Source organism: Crocuta crocuta, unplaced genomic scaffold, assembly GCF_008692635.1.
Source record: "Crocuta crocuta isolate KB4526 unplaced genomic scaffold, BGI_CrCroc_1.0 scaffold729, whole genome shotgun sequence".
Classification (NCBI taxonomy): Eukaryota; Metazoa; Chordata; class Mammalia; order Carnivora; family Hyaenidae; genus Crocuta; species Crocuta crocuta.
This window is the reverse complement of record NW_027528876.1, coordinates 188666-209648: the sequence shown is the minus strand read 5'-3', so window position 1 is coordinate 209648 and position 20983 is coordinate 188666. Positions and strand designations below refer to the sequence as shown.

The following is a 20983-nucleotide window of genomic DNA, read 5'->3' as shown; positions in this document are numbered from 1 at the left end:
CCCACCCCAGCTCCGCCCACCCCCCCGCAGCCCCGCCCACACTCCGAATCCCGTCCCGGGGACCCTCACCCCCCAAAGCTCCCTCCGCCGCTTTGGCCCGGCCCACCGCTCCCGGTCCTGTCCCAGGGGGCGGGCCCCCAAGGCCCCGCCCACCACTCAGGTCCCTGCCCTGGGGGCGTTCACCACCGAAAGCCCCGCCTATCGCCCTGGTCCCGCCCACCGCTCCCGGTCCCGTTCCGGGAGGCTCTCCGTATCAAAGCCCCGCCCACAGGCCTGGCCCCGCCCACCGCTGACGCTCGCGCGCCGCCGCCAGTGAGGCCTGCTGGTTACTGGTTCTGAGGCCCGGTAGCGGCATACGGGTCCGGAGGTTACGGGTTCGAGTCCTCGCGGCCCCGCCGCAGTCCCGGTGCCTGTCCCCGACGCGCGGGAGAGACCGTTGCGGGCGGCGCGACCGCGGCGTTCGCGGNCCTGTGAACTCCGTGCCCGCAGTTTTTTTAAATAACGGAATTCACAATAGGAGAGGAGCAAGATCACCGTGTCCCATCCTGCCTCTCTAAGCGTCCGGTAACGATGGACGGTCACCAGCGCTGTGACCGTCGCCGCAGCTGGGCTCAGGGGTGGAGAAAGAAAAGTTGCGTAGACCCGAATCTCCGCCCGCCGGCTCCGCGAGCCTCCCTGTCCCGGGCCAGCCGCCGGCGGACGTGCTCTTGGTGCCCACCTTTGGGGACTGGCATCTTGCCCCAGCCTGGCGCCTGTGACTTCGCCCAGGGTGTCGGGAGGAGGGCAGAGGACGGTGGTCACTCTGGGGAGGTGGGGAGCAGAGCTAGTGACAGCCTCGTGCGGCCCCTTCCGTGAACCTGCTCTCACTTCTCTGGGGCCGATGCCTCCGGTACAGAGCGAGCGGTGCGGAGGGCTATTTTTTAAAATTCAGTTTTTAATTGTTCTTTGCTGGGACAGTAGTAATATGGTTTCTGCTGTTGGCCTGCTTCCTGTGGCTTTGCGAAGCCTAGCTGTGAGTTCTGGGAGTTCTCAAAGCCCGTCTCTTTGCGTTTTGTATTCAGACCGTCATGTTGTTTATAAACAGGGGCTGTTTTACTTCTTCCTTTTGTTTCTCTTTCTTGCCTCACGGCAGACACGCTTCTGTCCCGTGTCGGGAGCGCTCAGCGTCCCCTGCGCAGCGTTGACGGCGGCCGTAGGTTTGGGTGGATGTCTGTTAGTAAAGCTGGGGGCGCTCTCTTTCTGCTCCTGGTTGGTTGAGTTTCTGTCATGCGTGGCTAGTGAATTTTGTCCAGTGCTTTTTCTTGTATCAACTCGCGTTTTACTTCTCAATCTGCGAGGCCAAGTGCATGCCGCACCTGCCTTGCTGGGGTCAACCCACTGGGTCCTGGAGCGGTACTCTCGGCTGCTCTGCGGGCTTAGTCTGCTCAGTGGATGGTCGTGTGTGGTTTTCCTGCAGCGTCCCTGGCTTGATACCTCGGTGATGTGTCTTCTGGGACACGTTGGGGAATGTCCCCTCCTCTTCTGTTGTTTGGAAGAGACTGTGTAGAACCAGTGTTATTTCTTCCTGGATCATTTGGTGGAATTCACCAGTGTAGCCATCTGGGCCTAAGAGGTTTTTTGTTTCCTCCCCCAGGTTTTTAACTCTGGATTCAGTATCTTAATAGCTGTCGGCTGTTTACACTTTAGGTTATGTCTTTCCCCGTGGGTGAGTGTGTGGTTTTAAGGATTCGGCCCACTTGGTGAAAGTTCTTGAATTGATCCGCTCAGAGCTGTTGGTACCATTCCGTCATCATCCTTCTGACGTCTGCAGGCCCCCCAGTCATGTCCCTGATTCCTTTCACGTCTTCTTACTCCTTTTGTGTCTCTTGCCCGAAGTTTATCACTTTAATTGATCTTTTCAAAAAAGCAGCTTTGGGTCTCACTGGCTTCTCTGCCTTGTCTCTCCCCATCAGCTCTGGTGCAGCGCATGTCTTTGTGTCCTGGGGTGACTCTCGGGACTGCTGGGGTCGAGGCCCCCCAGCACTGTGCTGTTGCTTTGTCACACATTGTCAGCTGGTCCCTCCCGTCACTGGAGAGTGAGAAACGACAGTAGTAACAACAAGTGGCTGCAGGAACTGACACTTAGGGTTCTCCGTGGAAGGGCACCGTGCTGAGCACACCTGGTCACCTGATGATGGCGCCTGCCCTCCCTGCAGACGGGGAACAGGCCGTAGAGGCGGTGGACACCCCGACAGCTCTGGACGTGACAGATGTGCTCCCACCTGTATGCGATGAAGTTGACGGCACAGCCTTGTGAGCACGGCCTCGGAGCCCAGCACTGTTGGAAAGCATGCCGTAAGGGGGCGCGAGGACACTTGCCCGGCCCAGCTGGCTCTGTCCTGGGGGCCTGTTCCCTGGCAGGAGCATGTCCAGGAGAGGGGAGGGGCGTCAGTAGCCCCTCTGCCGCCTGGCCTCCCTTCCCCTCAGGGCAGTGATGGCTGGGCTGTTGACTTGGGTTACTCCCAGTGCCCTGGCCTCCGAGCACAAGCCACCTGGCTCTTCTCGGGTCTTGCCTTGCCCCCCTCCCCTGGACTTGCCCTGAAAGCTGAGCTTGCCTTCCGAGCTGTCCTCGCGGGGTCCCCTGGTCACCGTCTTTCCTGAGCATTCGTTCTTAGTCTTTGAGAATTGAGCGTGGACAGGGGTGTACCTGGGACTATGTCAGTTAGACACCCAGGGCCGTGTGGCCAGAGGCCCCGCCACTGTGGGCTCCTGATCGTGCCGGAGCCTTTCCCATGAGCACCCACTGTGCGCCGGGCCTGGACTAGAGAGGCCGAGGAGCTCCGGTCACCTTGATGCCTTGGTTCTCGGACCAGCAGAGTGTGAGGCCAGAGTCTAGAGGTGGTGGTGTGAGCAGTACTGGGGAGACCCGGGCCAAGTCCTTCAGCCGCTGGGCACAGGCGACAGGGAGGAGACCGGCCGGCAGAAGGGGTGGGCACGTGGGGACTGCAGGCAGCTCCGTGTGGCCGGAGTGGCCGGGGCCTCAGTGGGGCCCTGAGGAAGGGTCCTGCTGCTCTCCCGGGAGGGGCTCGCCCCAAGTGTGTCCGGGACCAGGGGCAGAGCATGGGCTCTGAGTGGCCTGTGCCGCACGTCCACCCGAGGGCCTCTGAGCCCCAGCTCCTTCCCGGGGCGCCCTCTGCTCCTGAGCGCCTCCCCTTGGGGTTGTCAGAGGCCCTCAGAGGGGCCTGTGGCTGCTGCTCCCTGGGGGGAGGGGTCCTTCCCATGGCTTCCGTAGTCACGGCTTCTCCCCACTGCAGACTCCGTCTCTTATGTGAGGGCGTTTATAAGTGCCTGTGTCGTCACCGTTCCGCGTCGTGACGCACTTCCCACACATTTGGGCTGGATGAACCCCCCAGTCATATTTGCACCCCCAGCCTGGACAGGGAGGGCCCTGTGCCCTAAAGAGGGGTGGGGCCTGCACCCACCCGCCTAGCGCGCCCTGCCCACAGGTGGCTCTCCCAGGCACAGCCCACCCATGTCCCAGGCCACTGAGCACCGGGCGCCATCCTGCATCTGCTCTATCCTGTGGCCGCTCAAAGCCCCGCGGAGCTCCTAGCCAAAGTGCTTGTTCCTAGGAAACGCTGGCTGGACTCTTCCTAGAGGCTCATGGAGAGAGAGGACTCTTCTCGTTAGACGTCATCTGCAGGCTTTTACGTTTACTGCGCTCTGCGCTGCATACTTTCCCTAAGGCGGTTCTTGGGGAACCGCGCCGGGTCCAGCGGAGTCTCGGCTGTGGCGTGCGCGGAGCTGTTGATCACCGCCCCAGATCCGTGTCCAGGCTGCGGCCCGGGACTCCAGACTCCCTGTGGTCCTGGAGACGGCCAGCTGGGCATCCCAGAGGGGTGCGTGTCCACGTGGGGGCTTCGGCTGCAGGACCTCTGAAGCCTGCTTCCGGGGCCTCTCTTGAGAAGAAATTAGGCAGAAACCCTCCCTTTAAATAAAATTAATACAAAGCGATTAGGGTTTTTGCTTACGAGTTTTGGTGGAGCTTATGGGGGAAATGAAGGACAGGCAGATCTGTACACGCGTCTTTCTGGGGTGCTGAGGCCCCTCGCTCATGCCAGGGCCCTGCCTCTTCCCTGCCTTTCTCTTCCTGGTGTTACTGGCTTTGTCTTTGATGCTCATGGCGGTGCACCCCTGTCTCTGGGTCAGACCTAGGCATCTGCTGCTCCGCCGCTGTCCACAAGGGGGCGGTCTTGGCCTGGTCGTACCTTCCACCAGTTGATTCCAGCTTGGATTTTTTGTTGCAGGAGTTTGTTAGAGAAACTGTCAAATGTTTTACAAGTAGAGGGAATATCGTGAAGGAGATCTGAAGGCCAAGAATGTCATACCTTGGCAGTTGTGACCGGAGGTAATCCTCCAGCTTTTTTTCACACTTCAGGGGGCCCTTAGGCTCATGGTTTCAGTGGGCTGAGACTTGCTAAATAAGCACTTTTGTACTACCTACGGGGGCATTCCAGATTCTGTCTCTCGTAACCAAACCCCGGTGGGTGGTGGTTGCTGAGTATGAGAATCTGCATCAGTCTGGCAAGCAGGCTTTGACACCCCCATCCCGCCCTGCCAGAGGGAACTGGGTCTGCGGAGGGAACCGGGTCCGTGTGTCTCCTGGAAGCTCACAATGTGCTGGGGCTACGCACGGGGAGCATGGAGAGCACAGGCTGGTGTGCGTGTGCGCCCGTGTATGCGTGCACACATGTGAGCAGGAGGCAGGAGACCAGCCCCGGAGGTGCCCTGGCCCCAGGCTGGGGAACTGGGGGGTGGGGCCTGGGCCCTCAGGGAGAGATAAGGAAGGGTGGTGAGCAGGGTGCAGGGGAGAGTAATGGAGGAGAGGGGAGGAGGGGGCAAAGGTGGCATGTGGGGGGGGTGGTGACCTCTGGCGGCTTTGTGGGATTTTCCGGACTAAGGAGATTGCATTTAACACTTGGCCAGAGCGAAGCCCCCACTCTTGCTGTTCACTGCATCCCTGAGGGACCTGGCCCGGCCGCCTTCTGTCCGTGTCTATGCAGGGAGCATGGGCCCCCGGGGTCCTTGTTCCCAGAAGGTGGGGCTTTACACCATTTTATCATCCTGTTTCTCATGTACTAGCCCAATTACTTATTGAAAGTACACATCCATTTTAATTAAAACAACGTGGCAATATTTCTGTTCTAAAATAGAAACAAAGAGGCCGTCCTGGTCCGGTGCTGAGAGTGATTGGGCCTCCCCAGTGGTTCTGGTATAGAAAAGATCGCAGAGGTAAAAATCCTAAAGTTGTAAAATGCCTCCACCACCAAAATGGGAGGGAAGGAGATGCAGACCCCTGGCCTCAGTCCAGTGAGTCTGTGGCGGGCTCTGCGCAGCCCAGAGGTGGCACACGGCTGGTTTGGGAAGCCCCCTATTGCTGGTCCAGGTAGATGAATCCCCTCTGGGCCCTTCCTGACCCTCCCCAGCCCCGTGAGGACACACAGATGGCCCCCTCCCTCCCTATCCTCTGTGACCAACCTCTTGAGGACGTGAAGTCTGTGGCCATCTGTTACGGTGGCAGTAGGAAGCATCAGTCCCAGTGACAGCAAAATGGTCTACAGGTTATGAGTGACACCTGTCCTGGGCCCCGCTCTCCTGGGGAGGGCCCCCAGCTGCCCCGCCCCCAGCCAGCTCTGCTCCAGCTGGCCTGCCTGCCCCCAGCTCTGCTCCGGCCCGCCTGCCTGCCCCCAGCCCTGCTCCTGCCTGCCCCCAGCCCTGCTCCTGCCTGCTTCCCAGCTCTGCTCCAGCTGGCCTGCCTGCCCCCAGCTCTGCTCCGGCCCGCCTGCCTGCCCCCAGCCCTGCTCCTGCCTGCCCCCAGCCCTGCTCCTGCCTGCTTCCCAGCTCTGCTCCAGCTGGCCTGCCTGCCCCCAGCTCTGCTCCGGCCCGCCTGCCTGCCCCCAGCCCTGCTCCTGCCTGCCCCCAGCCCTGCTCCTGCCTGCTTCCCAGCTCTGCTCCAGCTGGCCTGCCTGCCCCCAGCTCTGCTCCGGCCCGCCTGCCTGCCCCCAGCCCTGCTCCTGCCTGCCCCCAGCCCTGCTCCTGCCTGCTTCCCAGCTCTGCTCCAGCTGGCCTGCCTGCCCCCAGCTCTGCTCCGGCCCGCCTGCCTGCCCCCAGCCCTGCTCCTGCCTGCCCCCAGCCCTGCTCCTGCCTGCTTCCCAGCTCTGCTCCAGCTGGCCTGCCTGCCCCCAGCTCTGCTCCGGCCCGCCTGCCTGCCCCCAGCCCTGCTCCTGCCTGCCCCCAGCCCTGCTCCTGCCTGCTTCCCAGCTCTGCTCCAGCTGGCCTGCCTGCCCCCAGCTCTGCTCCGGCCCGCCTGCCTGCCCCCAGCCCTGCTCCTGCCTGCCCCCAGCCCTGCTCCTGCCTGCTTCCCAGCTCTGCTCCAGCTGGCCTGCCTGCCCCCAGCTCTGCTCCGGCCCGCCTGCCTGCCCCCAGCCCTGCTCCTGCCTGCCCCCAGCCCTGCTCCTGCCTGCTTCCCAGCTCTGCTCCAGCTGGCCTGCCTGCCCCCAGCTCTGCTCCGGCCCGCCTGCCTGCCCCCAGCCCTGCTCCTGCCTGCCCCCAGCCCTGCTCCTGCCTGCTTCCCAGCTCTGCTCCAGCTGGCCTGCCTGCCCCCAGCTCTGCTCCGGCCCGCCTGCCTGCCCCCAGCCCTGCTCCTGCCTGCCCCCAGCCCTGCTCCTGCCTGCTTCCCAGCTCTGCTCCAGCTGGCCTGCCTGCCCCCAGCTCTGCTCCGGCCCGCCTGCCTGCCCCCAGCCCTGCTCCTGCCTGCCCCCAGCCCTGCTCCTGCCTGCTTCCCAGCTCTGCTCCAGCTGGCCTGCCTGCCCCCAGCTCTGCTCCGGCCCGCCTGCCTGCCCCCCAGCCTTGCTCCAGCCGCCACCTGCCGCCGGCCGTGACCCAGCAGCTGCTCAGCAGAGCTCACTCATTGCTCTTCTCAAAGTTTTCTTGGCTAATCTGGGGCGCCTGGGTGGCTTAGTCGGTTAAGCGTCTGACTTTCGCTTAGGTCATGATCTCGTGGTTTGTGGGTTCGAGCCCCGCGTCGGGCTCTGTGCTGACTGCCAGCTCAGAGCCTGGAGCCTGTTTCAGAGTCTGTGACTCCCTCTCTCTCTGACCCTCCCCTGCTCACGCTGTCTCTCTCTCTCTCCTAGAAATAAATAAAAACATTAAAAAAAATTAAAAAAAAAAAGTTTTCTTGGCTAATCTTACTCATTTTTGCTGCCGGCTAAGCTTTGGAGCCACTTCGCTGAGATCCTTTCTCATTCACGTTGTTTTGGGACTGGGTTGCTGTCACAGGTGTGCTGGCCACGCTTACTCTGCCTCGCCTGTGCGGTGCCTGCTGGCCCCAGGGGATGGGCCATGTGCTTCCCCTGGGGGCCTGTTCCCAGACGTCAGGGGTCAGGATGCCCAGGTCCCTGCCGCTTCTGAGTTTCCCTGTCATTTCCACGTGCGTCCCGCTCCCTCCAGCATGCCCTGTGTCAGATGGGAGGTGCCCCTAATCATTTGGTGTGTACTTGGTCACACGCACTGGCCTGCAGGATGGGCAGCATTTCCTAGCCCGCTGCCTCCTGTGGCCTGAGCATCTCACTGCGGCAGCGGGGTTTGTAAGTCTAGCCCAACCCAGACCTCCGCCTGGCACAGGTCCCAGCCCCAGTGCCTGCAGAGCAGAGGGCATGGAGCTTCCTGGGACACCTGAGCATTGGTGGGAGATCCGAGGCGGGTGCCTGCAGGTCTGGCTACGGCCACCCTGTGGGGCGGGGCTCCCCAGGCTGCTGTTCTGTGGGTGGGCAGCACACAGGTGGCTGGAGGTGCACGTGCCTCCTTTGGACCAGGCAGCTCTGAGGATCTGGGCCACATAGGACGTCGCCCGTAGCCTCCGGAAGCCCACAGTCCTGTGGGGAGATGGACGCAGTAGCCAGTGGTCACTGCAGGCGTAGGTCCTGTGAACGGGCTGGCCCAGAGCGCACAGAGGGCCGAGGGGAGAGCTGTAGTTTGGAGGTGCGCTGTGCTCTCTCTGGCCGCCACGTGGCAGCGGTCTGGAACGTGGTTAGAGAGTGCGTGTGGCCACGGTTCCACCTGCTGTGCTCCAGGTCAAGGCTGCAGCCCTGTTGGCGGGGCAGAGGGGGTGCCTCGCTCCGTGAATGCTGGTCCCACTGGGTCCCGGCTCCAGAGACGCCCCATGCAGGGGAGATCTGTTGGGATGGATCTTTTTTGCCAAGTTTCGACTAATCAGGCCGGTTTGTTTTCCTAGGTGCTGGCAAAACCCCAACCCTCGGTGGCGGCTTCCATGTGAACCTGGGGAAGGAGTCGAGAGCACAAACCCTGCAGAATGGTATTTCCCTAGCGGGGGCTCCGGAGGAGGGCAGAGGTCGGGGGTGGGACGGAGACGGTGGGGCAGGGCAGGAGCGGGCGGCCTGCGGGGGTCCCTGGCCGTCACCTTCAGCACCGCGGGGAACAGAAGCGTCTGCTTCCTGATTCCAGGGAAAGTGTCCAGTCTCACGGCACCAAGGATGCCGTGAGCTGCGCAGCTAAGGCAGGGCGCTCTGCCAGGGCTTCTCACACCTNCCCCGCTCTTAAAGCCACACCTCAGAGACACTGCAGGGTCAGCTCCAGGCACCACAGTACAGTGACCGCGACAACCCTGGTTTCCCAGCACACGTAGAAGTTATGTCTATACAGCAGTCTCAGTCTCAAGTGTACAGTAGCATCATGTCTAGAAATGTCAGTGTTTATACCTCAGTTTAAAAATCGTGTGTTGCTTATGGGGCGCCTGCACGGCTCACTCAGTAAGCATGTGACTTTAGCTCAAGTCATGATCTCACAGTTCGCAGGTTTGAACCCCACATTGGGCTCTGTTCTGACAGCTCAGAGCCTAGAACCTGCTTCAGATTCTGTGTCTTCCTGTCTCTCACTGGCCCCCCCTGCTCATGCTCTGTCTCTCTCTCTGTCTCTCAAAAAATGAATAAACATTAAAAAAAAATCCTTTGTTGCTTAAAAATGCTAACCATCATCTGAGCCCTCAGCCAGTCAGCATCTTTTTGCTGGGGGAGGGCCTGCCTCGATGGTGCTGGCTGCTGGCCGGGCAGGTGGGGCGGAGGCCGGGGAGGCCGTGGCGACTCCGGAACACAATGACGTCCGCTGCCAGGATGGCCTATGGTGAACGACTTCTCTGTGGCCTGCGATGCCCTGACAGCATTGTACCCATAACAGAACTGCTCTGAACACAGGGGTCCATCCTCTCAGGCCCCACAGCCGCGGGATCGGCTCAGTGTGTGACAGTCTGCGTCCTCTGTCATCATGTCAACGACCTTCGTGGCGTCTCCACCCGCAGCAGATTCCACCTCAAGGGCCACGTGCTGTGCCCGCCCGTCAGAAGCAGCGCCTCACCCTCCCTGCTCCATCCTGAGCTTGTAGCACTTCAGTCACGTGCCCAGGCCCCCTTTCCAGTCCTTACTGCTTCCCCCGCGTCTGCAGTGACTTCCTCCCGAGTCGGGAGCCCCTCGCCGTCACGCAACTGCCTCCAGGCCCCTGTTCGTATTTTGAGCCATTCCCCTGAACCGTTAATGTTCTTTTTTTTTTTTTTTACATTTACTTTTTGAGAGAGAGAGAGAGAGAGTGAGTGGGGGAGGAGCAGAGAGAGAGGGGGACAGAGGATCCCAAATGGGCTCTACACTGAGAGCAGTGAGTCCAGCACGGGGCTCAAACTCATGAACCATGAGATCATGACCTGAGCCAGAATCTGACGCTCAACCAGCTGAGCCACCCAGGTGCCCCAAACCATGAATGTTTTTTTTTTTTTTAATGTTTTATTTATTTCTGAGAGAGAGAGACAGCATCAGCAGGGGAGGGTCAGAGAGAGAGGGAGACACAGAATCTGAAGCAGCTCCAGGCCCCGAGCTGTTAGCACAGAGCCCGACATGGGGCTCAAACCCACGAACCGTGAGATCATGACCTGAGCTGAAGCTGGACGATTAACCGACTGAGCCACCCAGGTGCCCCAAACCACGAACGTTTTTAATGGCATCTAGGGTGGTGACTCCTTTCCAGAAGGTTTTCAGTGTACTGTGCCCAGATCCCCATCAAGGAATCACTGTCTACGGCGGCTACAGCCCTTACGACATGCGTTTCTTAAATAATAAGACTCGAGAGTCAAAATGGCTCCTTGCTCCAGCGGCTGTAGGATGGACGTTGAGCCAGCGGGACGAACACGTGACTCTTTTCGTCTGTCTCCATCGGACCCCTGGGCGCTTGGTGCACCGTCAACGAGCAGTCACGTTTTGGAAGAAATCTTTTGTTCTGAGCAGCAGGTCTCAACAGTGGGCTTCAGATACTCAGCAAACGTGTTGTGAGCAGGCGTGCTNCTACAGCCCTTACGACATGCGTTTCTTAAATAATAAGACTCGAGAGTCAAAATGGCTCCTTGCTCCAGCGGCTGTAGGATGGACGTTGAGCCAGCGGGACGAACACGTGACTCTTTTCGTCTGTCTCCATCGGACCCCTGGGCGCTTGGTGCACCGTCAACGAGCAGTCACGTTTTGGAAGAAATCTTTTGTTCTGAGCAGCAGGTCTCAACAGTGGGCTTCAGATATTCAGCAAACGTGTTGTGAGCAGGCGTGCTGTCGTCCAGGCCTCACTGGCCCACCGATAGCGCACAGGCAGAGCACAGGGGGATTTTAAGGCCCCGGGTTTTCAGGACGGTTCGTGAGCACTGGCTTCCACTTAAAGTCACCGGCTTTAACCGGCTGTGTTAGCCCCAGCAGGAGGGCCAGCCTGTCCTTGGAAGCTCTCAGGCTGGGTATCGACCTTGCTTCCCTAGCTGGGAAGTCCCGGATGCTGTCTTCTCCCAATAGGAGGCTGTTCCATCTACACTGAAAATGTGCCACTTCGTGGGGCCGCCTTCATTCGTGGTCCTGCTCAGCCTTCTGGATGAGGTGCCACAGCTTCTGGATCAGCGAGCACTGGCTGCTTCCCCTCGCACTTGTGAACCACGGACCGGCTTCCTCCTTACACCTACCGCGCCCGCCTCTGCCGACTTCGAACTTTGCTGCTGCAGCTGCCTCCCCACTCGGCCCTTGGAGAACTGAGGAGTCAGGGCCCTGCTCTGGATCTGGCTTTGGCTTCAGGGGACACGGCTGTGGCTCGTCCCGTCTTCTGTGCGCACCCCTCAGACGGTCTCCGCACCAGCAGTGAGGCCGTCTCACTTTCTCATCGCACGTGCACTCGCTGGAGTGGGACTTTTAATTTCCTCCAGGAACTTTCCCTTCCCGTCCACCACTCAGCTCATCGTTCGATGCCAGAGGCCAGGCTGTTGGCCTTTCTCGGCTTCCGACGCGCCGTCCTCACTCCGCGGCCCCGTTTCCAGTTTTGACTTACAGTGAGAGACACACGACTCTTGCACTTGCGCACTCAGAGGCCGCTGTAGGTTCGTAATTGGCCTAATGTCAATACTGTTGTGTCTCAGGGGCCAGGGAAGCCCGAGCAGAGGGGGAGAGACCGGGGAGCGGCCTGTGGGGGAGCCGTCGGAGCGCCCGCGGCCTTTATCAAGGTCACCGCGTTACACGGGTGCGGCTCGCGGAGGCCAGGAACAGTCACAGCAGTAACGTCATCAGAGATCGCTGGCCACGGAGCACTGATGGGGACAGTCACGAAAAAGGTTGAAATACTGGGAGAGTCACCAAAACATGACACAGAGACACGAAATGAGCAAATGCTGATGGAAAAGTGGCACAAAGAGATTTGCTGGAGGCAGGTTGCCACAGGTCTCCGATTCTGTGGAGGGCACACGAGGGGCGCCCACGCCTGTGCGTGGGGGTGGGGGGCGGGAGGGCTGCTCCTCGCGGGGGCCCTAGCTGCGGCTGGCCGCCGCCTCCGTCGCATCGCACTCAAGGACCCGTCTCCCCCATGGGTGGGCATGGCCAGCAAGTCACACGGGCCGCCGCCACCCACCACCGTCACGTCACCATCACCGGCCACAGTGCCCGGGCACCCAGAGGGCAGCTCACGGCTTGAAACGATTACATCACAGGATGCTTTTACGTTCCTTCTGTGCTTGTTCCTCTGACCACGTGCACTTGTTAATAGCGTAGCTAGTTTTTATGAGAGATCATACCGTGTGTAGGACCTCTGTCCCTTGAACAGTGGCCGCTTGTCCTGTGGTCCAACATACGGTCACGTCTGGTCCACGGGGCACTTGAAAGGAGTATTTTTCTGCACAAGTTCTATACCTGTCTGTCAGGTCAGAGCCCTCATTATGCTTGCTGACTTGGGTTCTGTTTCTGTCGCCGGAGGCATATGAAAATCTCCCCTGGAGAGTGTGGTTTGGCCGGGGTTTTGTTTTATGTGTTTTAAGGCCATGTTATTGGTGCCTACAGATTCTGAATTATTCCTGGTGGTGGCCCGGCCCTCTGTTGTGAAGGCAGTGCTCTGGCGCAGAGCCCCTGGCGTCGGGCCAGCTGCGCCCCTCGGCATGCTCCCCCTGCTGACTGAAGATGGTCCGCGCCTGAAGAGCTGCGCCTGTACACAGCCCGTGTGTTTGTAACTGGAGCAGGCAGCGCGTCAGGCCCGAGGAAAGAGTGGCAATGCAGACATAGGCTTGCAGTAATATCGGAAACTAAGAATAAAGACCAAAATAATCTATCTTATTAAAAATAGTTACCTCTTGGTCAAGTAAGAAATCAAAACAACTTGCAGAATCCTCAGAGTGGGGCGTCAGTGAGTTCTGAGGCCATGGTATTTGGGGAAGCGCTAGGCGGCCCCAGGAGCAAGACCTTTCCAGACCTTTCCTCGGGGCTCCTGCCTGCAGTCAGCGCCCAGCGCCGGGTGATGCAGGGGGGNGGGGGGGCGGGGGGGCTGCAGGGCACAGGGAGGCCAGCGGGCGCAGACCCCGGTTCCGCTGCTTTTGCCCAGGGCCGTCCACGTGGCAGCGAGGCTGCACTGAGCTGACCTCCAGTCCTCAGAGATCTTTCTTTTCTCTCTGCCCTGGGGGGTTTATGGCAATTTTATTTCCTCCCGGCGTTGTCCGTAGCTCCTGGGGGAGGTGGAAAGGGCAGACCCCAGCAAGCGTTGCAGGCGCTAAGAGGTGTCACTGGGACGTCCCCATGTGTCGGGCTGCCTGCCTGGCACTTCGTGTTCTGGGTCTCATCTTTGAAGTTCCCTTTATTGCCACCTGCTGCTCCCTTGCAGTTTGTGTGTCTCCTCCTAGTGCCCCTCACCTCCTCCCCTGCCCTGGCTTGGAAGTGCTGTGCTGACCCTTTCGTTCTGTGCCCCGGGGCGTGTGTGACCTCCCCCGTGCCCGGCCGTGGGTCTGGGTGCAGGCTGGGAGTGTGGCTTCAGCGCCCGCAGTGGTTGCTGAGTTTGGTTCGCCCTGAGGAGGAGACAGGAGGGCTGGAAAGTGGGCTGAGACGGCTCCCAGTGCCCTGGTCGTTCTTTATGCTCGTGTAGTTTGCCAGCTCCTGACAGCCCTCCCGCGTGGCCCCTGGGCCCACACCTTTCCTGGGTTCGTCTCTGGTTTTGTTGGGAACATACCCGGGTTGTGCCGAGTGACCAGGTCAGCAACAGAGAAACCCGGGCTTCCTGGTCCTCGGTGTGGGCTGCGCGTTGAGGGGCTGCAGCAGGAGACGGCGATGTGGGGTTGCTGTCCGTCTGAGTTTTCATCTCTCTCTGTCTTTCCTAACTGGGCCCTTGTGGGGTTTTCCCTCTGTCTCTGGACTTCGGAGGCACCATCGGGCTGGAGAGTTTTTCATTGACTTGATGAGCCCATTTCTCTGGTAGACATTTCTATTCTTTCTTTTTACATCTGTTTTTTTGGTATAATGTATGCATAGTCAGGTGCATAGAAGGTACTGACCTTAAGTGAACTGCTCTGTAAACTCACATGCATCAGGAGTGCCTCACAGATCAAGGTAGAACATGGTTTCTTTTAAATAACTTTTTTAATGTTTATTTTTGAGAGAGAGAGAGAGAGAGAGACAGACAGAACACAAGTGGGACAGGGACAGAGAGAGGGAGACACAGAATCTGAAGCAGCTCCAGGCTCTGCACTGTCAGCACAGAGCCCGACGCGGGACTTGAACTCAGGAACCGTGAGATCATGACCTGAGCCAAAATCAAGAGTCTGACACTCAACCAGCTGAGCCACCCAGGCGCCCTGAACATACTTGAACCCCAGAAAGCTCCTTAATGTCTAATTAGATTTACATGTTTTTCTGCTGCAGACAATTGGAATCCCAGAACACACCCTTTCTCGTGCACATCAGTGCCGTGTTTGGGGCTATGGGACTTCACTGTGTGGATATACAGCACGATTTGTGCACCCCTCTCCCTGTTGGTGGGTGTTTGGGGTCTCCTTTGGGCTGCTGTACGTGAACTGCGGGCCACCTCCTTACGCACCGTCCTCTGGTCGCTGCTCCCTGGAGAGGTGCCCGCAGGCGTGTGCTCGCCCTCGCAGGACGGGCCAGAGGCTCCCCGGCCCGGCTGGCCGTGTCCCTTGCGGCCGCAACACCGCGTGAGCACAGGGCTGTGTCCACATTTGGCCGGTTGGTCTTGCTGACGCTAGTCTTTCCGCCAGGCGTGTGGTTTCCTTGGCTTTGTCCTGTGAGTGGCTGCGTGGAACCCCTCCGGTGTGCTTTGTGGCCGGTCAGAGGTCCTTCTTCTGTGAGGTGCCTATTCCTCATGTCCTTTGCACAAGTTTTTTAAAAACCTGAGGTACATTCTTTTATTGCTTTGTAGATGCATTTGAGCCCTTGGTTGGAGGTGCACATTCTTTTTTTTTTTTTTTTTTTTAATGTTTTATTTCTGAGACAGAAAGACAGTGTGAGCAGGGAAGGGGCAGAGAGAGCAGGAGACACAGAATCTCACACAGCTTCAGGCTCTGAGCTGTCAGCACAGAGCCCGACGTGGGGCTCGAACCCACAAACCATGAGATCATGACCTGAGCCGAAGTCGGACACTTGACCGACTGAGCCCCCCAGGCGTCCCTGGAGGTGCACCTTCTGAATCCTCTTCCCACTTGGTGGCTTGTCTTTTCGCTTAAGTCTTGACATTGTTTCTGGATGAATAGAGATTTCTTAACTTTAATGAAGTCCCAGCATGTTGCTTTTTTTATGGTTCGAGGGTTTTGTGACTGAAGACATTCTCGTCTGGCCCAACATCTGCAGACACTCTCCCGTGCTTTCACTAGGAAGCCTTGTTGTTTTGTGTCTGGCAGTTAGGCTTGTGTAGATGGTGTGAGGTCGGGGTTGAGCTTTACGTTTTTCCCTGTGGGTGTGCAGTTGCCCCATCTGTCAGCAGTCCTTTCCCCGGGATGCTGAACTGGGCCGTTCGTCGCAAGTCAGGAGACTGTGTGTGGAAGAGCCCATTCCAGACCCCATGGTGCAGTCTCGGAGCTGCACTAAGTGGGTTTGTGTGTCCCCACCGCCGTAGTGCCCTCAGAGAAGTCCCACAGTGTCACTCCCGGCACTGTCCCTCTTCACGGGGGTCTCGGCTCTTCTAGCTCCTCTGCACGGCAGAGTAAACGTTAGACTCAGCTTCTCACTTTCCGCAGGAAAACTCCCCAGGTTTTGGTTGGGATTCGGGATTACACGGGACGCCCAGGGAGTCCATGGTCGTGCCGCTCGGTGAGCAGTCATGTGATGTGCGAGGCCACCGCTGCTCCCTTCCCCGTCTGTATGCCTCCATTTGTTTTCAGGGCTTTGTTACACGTTGTCACTGTGTGGCCACTCTCCCCGGGGTGATGTTGGGCAGAGTGGTGACCGTGCATGCTCTGGGCCGGCTCCCGACCTCTGCGTGACCGTGGCCACCAGCTCGCTGTCAGAAAGAATGATGTCGGGGCACCTGGGTGTCTCAGTCAGTTAAGCATCCTACTTCGGCTCAGGTCATGATCTCACAGTTTGTGGGTTCGAGCCCCGCGTTGGGCTCTGTGCTGACAGCTCAGAGCCTGGAGCCTGTTTCAGATTCTGTGTCCCCCTCTCTCTGACCCTCCCCTGCTCACACTGTCTCTCTCTCTCTCTCTCTCTCTTCCTCTCAGAAATAAATAAAACATTAAAATTTTAAAAAAAAAAGGAAGAATGATGTCATTAGCATTTTGTCACATGCTCCTTTGTATCTGTTAAAATGATTATATGCGTTTTCTATTTATTTTGTTAATGTGGTGGATTTCACTGATTTTGTGAGCCTTAAGCACACCCTGCCCCTGTGCCGAGACGCCGCAGGGCCATGCTGCGCTGTCCTCTGCTCTCTGAGGGCTCCCGTGTGACCACCAGTGTCTTCTTAAACACATGGGGACGGGAAGTTGTCTGGGCCGTGAGCTTTCCTGGTGAGAGGTTTTAATTCCACCTAGAGACTAAGGGTGCAGCGTCCTGGTCAGGACTCCTTTTCGTGGCGTTTTCAGGACACACTTAGCTTCCCACCGCCCCCTGTCGGTTTTGGTCAGATGTCCTTCGACTGACTCAGACTCAGACTGTCCTGAGACTCATTCGTAATAACACCTCCTCCCTGTGCTCCTGGGTCCCTCATTCCTGACCTTGGTCATCTGGGCTTTCTCCCTTTTTCCTCAAATGGATTCATCTTTCCAGACACTCAGTTTGTGGTCTTCTGTCCCAGTGGTGTGTCTCCTGCTTGGGGTCTTCTCTCCGTTGTTCCCTCCCTTCTGCATCTTCTCTTCAGTGCCTTGTTCCCCCTCAGTTTCTCAACTTGGAAGCTTTGGTCATTGTATCAAGCTTTTCTTTCTTTCTCTTGTTCTTTCTTTCTTTCTTTTGGTATTTATAATTATAGCTGTTCATTGCTGCAAGCTTTGCTCCATCTAGAACCCGCAAATTTAGAGATCACTACTTCTCCTTTTTGTTCTCTGGGGTTTAAATTTTTTTTTTTTAATTTTTACATACTTTTTGAGAGAGGCAGAGCAGACGTCGGGGAGGGGAAGAGAGAGGGGGACAGAGGATCTGAAGCAGGCTCTGCACTGACAGCAGAGAGCGTGATGTGGGGCTCAAACTCATGAAATCTGAGACCATGACCTGAGCCAAAGGCAGATGCTCAACTGACTGAGCCACTCAGGCATCCATTGGGTTTATTTGTCTCTATTTTTAGAGAGAGAGAGAGAGAGAGACAGCACAAGCATAAGCAGAGGAGGGGCAGACAGAGAGAGAATCCTAGGCAGGCTCCACACTCAGCACAGAGCCCGATGTGGGGCTTGAACTCACAAACCATGAGATCATGACCTGAGCCGAAACCAAGAGTCAGACGTTCAACCGACTGAGCCCCACAGGAACCCCGTCTGGGTTTTTTTTTTTTTTACATTGTTTTTGGATGACCTCTGGTCTCCCAGAGACAGCCCAGAGCGTGCCCCACACGGTCCTCATGTGGACACGTCGCCCAGCCTGGCCCGGGGGCTGCCCCTCGTCCCTGGTCTCCTGTGTGCGACCATTTTTCCCAGGCCGGACGCACCTGCAGAGTGCTGGCCTGCTGTAGAAGCCGCCGTGGTGGGAGCTGGCTGTGGGTTTGGGGTGACCCCGCGGGGGCAGCACCCTGTCCTTTCCCCACGTGCACCCGGCCCCCCGCCACTCGGCACTGACCATCGGGGCCCCGAGGCTGCAGGTTCCTCCCTCTCCTGTCCTGTGCTCCGTAGAGACCGGTCCGAGGGCCGCGCGGCTACCAGTGGGGCTGCAGGGAAGTGGGTCACTGCCCCCGCACCACCTGCCACCCGCTGGCTTCCTGCACCGCAGCGCGTGGCCAGGCCTCCCCGTGGGGTCCGTTGACCTTATACCATGTCCTTGTTCCTTCTGATGACCTCCCCCCGTGGGGTTCCGCACACCGTCTGGAGGGCGAGGCATCTTGAGCCACCTGTGGGCCTCCTCCATGGACCCTGAGGCCACCGCTCTTCTCCCCCCTGCTCACCATCAAGTTTATCTGTGTCCACTTGGCTCCTCAGTTAATTTCGAGTTTGAAAAAAAGTTTAGTGATCGTAGTTTTAATTTTCAAGGGCTGTGTCTTGTTTTTCTTATTTTAGAGAGCGTGCGTGCATGTGCATGGGGGAGGGGCAGGGGGAGGGGGTGAGAGAGAATCCTAAGCAGGCTGTGTGCTGTCAGTCTGAGCCTGACGAGGGGCTCGATCCCACGACTTTGGGATGGTGACCTGAGCTGAAATCCAGGGTCAGATGCTCTCCGCACTCCCCTGGGGGTGCCCCCCGGGAGGCTCGATGCCTCTGTGCCCGCTGGAGGAGGCGGTGGCTTTGCCAGCCCTTGTCCGTTACCAGTCGGGAGCTGTGGAGCTGGGGGTCTCTTCTCCCTGTGCTGCTGTTTTCCACGGAGGCCAGTGACTGTGGGGGTCAGCTCTCACTCCCACTCGCGAGTCTGAGGCTGAGCCCTTCGCTTCCGTGGCTGTGCGGGCCTGTCAGCCCCGGAGGCCCGGGGCTGGTCACTGGAGTTGGTGCGCCCCAGTCCCTGCTGCGCCGGCCTGACCTTGGGCTCGGCTGGCACCCTGAAGGTCCTTCTGGCCTTGGGGGTTGTGTGGGGGGGTGCCCTGCGGATGGAGGGTCTGCAGATTCTTGAACGGTTCTGAGCTAGAGCCTTCCTTCTGCATGTTCCCCAGGGCACTTGTCCTGCCCAGGTGCTGCCCTCCTGGCCGTTGGCAGGGGCCTGGAAAGAAGCTGTTGGGCCCCTGGCCTGCAGAGGAACGCACCCTTATCTTCACATCAGGCCAAAATTTTGAAGGCACCTGTGTGCTAGTGTGTTTCCTTTTTTTTTTTTTTCCCTCTCCAATTTTTATTTGGGGAGGGGACAGAGAGAGAGAAAGAGAATCCTGACACTGGGCTTGATCCCATGATGCTGGGACCGTGGCCTGAGCCACCCAGGCTCCCCAAGTGTGTTTACTTTTAGCATTCACTTATCGGGAGGAAGCCTAAGGAGAAGCAGCCATTAATTAGGAATCGGTTTTCCGTGAGTTTGTATCTGTCAGCATCTGTGTACGTTTGTACGCGCACGCTGGCATCGTGTGATTTATCAACCTGCTGTGGGGCTTGCTGACCTCGCCTGAGTTAATAACTCATTTGGGGGGTGAGTGGGAGTGACTGCTAACAGGGACGGGGTTTCTTTTGGGATGACGGATTGGGAATATGCTACAACTGTTGAATCGTATACTTCCAGTGGGAAGATTTTATTTTATAGCGTGTGAATTATGTGCAATGAAGATATGATAAGATAATGTGCTGTAATAATTCTGTGCCCCTAAGCCAGCAGGGAGCCCCTCCCCCTGCCCCGAGAGCGCCCCCCACTCGGGCCCCACAGAGCCGGCAGGTGGGTCCTCTGCTGCTCTAGGTCTTCCGTCAGCGCCTCTGCTCACCTCCCGGGCTTGCTGGGCCAATAGGGAGGTGGTGCTAGGCCCTGATGCCCTCTGTCCAGCCAGGGCTGTGGCCTTGGGCCAGTGGCCCTGATCCCGTGTCGGTTCAGCCGGACTGGAGGGCTCCAGGCAGGGCAGGGGTGCTCCACGGGGAGGGCGTGCTGACCCCCAGGTCCCCCTGCCAGGTGACATGCCGGCCACCAGCCCCTCGGGGTGATGGCTCCCGGGCACCGTCAGCAGCATGCCTAGGGTGGGCAGGCCAGACTGTGAGCCACACGAGAGCCGAGGAGGCCACACAGCCGTCCCCTTCCCATCGTCGGAGAGGGGGAGTCAGCACCCAGCTGTGTGTGGGTGAAGGAGAAGGCCCGGGCTTCTCTCCCTGGCCCAGCTCAGGGCAGCCTTTGCTGGAAGAGTAGATCTGGGGAGCCAGCGGGTGTTGGGGTAGTGGGGAGTCTGTGTGGTGGGGACCCGCGTGGCGGCCGGGGGTGGGGCGTGGACAGCCCCTCACCCTGCGGCTCCTAATGTGTCCCTGCCATGGGCTTGGGCCTCCCGTGTTCAGCGCTGTGGGCACACGGCCTGCGGTGACTTCTCCAGCGTGGGTGCGGCCCGTCTGCGTCCTCTCCTGCCGCTGCCGTGGCTCACGGGACGCGCTTACCCCGGAAGAGGTGTGTGTGTGTGGACCGTGTCCCGTCCCCCGGCAGCCCCCTGCCTCCCCGGCTCTGCCTGCTGCTCCCCCTGCCCGGACGGCCCACGCAGGCTGGGGCACTGGCTCTTGGTGGAGGGGCTGGCGGGGGCGCCGGCCGCCCTGCTGGGGAGCCAGAGCAGGAGGCGAGCCTGGGCCCCCAGCTGTGAGAGCGGGTGTCCCCGCGGGGGGGCACGGCCATCGGGCAGTCTTGTCTGGCCCTGTCAGGAGCCCTGTCTGTGTGGGCATGTCGCGGGGGGCAGCCCCAGGCCGGCCAACCCACCAGCCCCTTGCTCAGGCTGCAAACCAGTGCTGTGCAGGCGCGGAGGGTGGGGCAGTCCTAGGGACCCTGGGGACTTCGCAAAAGCTTGGAGCACACGAAAAGTGAACTTAAAACAGGGAAGGGACCAGGTCCGTCTGCTTTCCCGACGTCGGGACTCAGTGGTGACATCTCTGTTGTGTCCTAGGGAGGCGTCAGATCCACCACCTGGGGAGCCAGCTGCAGCTGAACCAGCACTGCCTGGACACGGCCTTCAACTTCTTCAAGATGGCCGTGAGCAAGCACCTGACCCGCGGCCGGAAGATGGCCCACGTGATCGCAGCCTGCCTCTACCTGGTGTGCCGCACGGAAGGCACCCCGCGTATCCTTTGCTTCTGGGGCCTCTCGAGGAGCCCCGTCTTGGCTCCTTCTCGGTTGGCCTCCCCGGGCTCAGGACTTACAGTGACTTGGTGTACTTCACCGAGGCGTCCCGGGGGCTGAGCCGTCGGGGGTGAGGAGAGCCTCTTGGAGGGGACGGCGTGTGTTCCGTTACTGCGCTGAAGCCGCCTGCGCTCCCGTGCGCCCCGGCAGACGCGCCACGCACCCGGAATTCTGTCTGTTGCTCCCCCTGGAAAACCCTCCCAGAGCTGCCCCACCCCACCCCGGCTGCCTTCCCTCCGGGCCCCACCCCA

The 20983-nt window shown here is 59.2% G+C and overlaps 1 protein-coding gene across 5 annotated transcripts in view; it reads left to right on the top strand.

Annotated features, from left to right (window-relative positions):
- The first annotated feature begins 489 nt into the window (after window positions 1–489).
- The window catches only part of BRF1 (BRF1 general transcription factor IIIB subunit), a 52878-nt gene continuing 32384 nt past the window's right edge, over window positions 490–20983 (top strand). For 2 of the 5 annotated variants that reach the window (XM_077756755.1, XM_077756756.1), the window contains exons 1-6: window positions 499–631; window positions 4287–4387; window positions 4966–5077; window positions 5193–5271; window positions 8273–8353; window positions 20500–20673. In XM_077756755.1, the coding sequence (XP_077612881.1) occupies window positions 4359–4387; window positions 4966–5077; window positions 5193–5271; window positions 8273–8353; window positions 20500–20673 (475 nt within the window). In that variant the 5' untranslated portion in view covers window positions 499–631; window positions 4287–4358. Of the gene's footprint in view, window positions 632–4286; window positions 4388–4965; window positions 5078–5192; window positions 5272–8272; window positions 8354–20499; window positions 20674–20983 lie in introns of all 5 variants that reach the window. The other 3 variants (XM_077756754.1, XM_077756753.1, XM_077756757.1) reach the window with 3 other exon arrangements.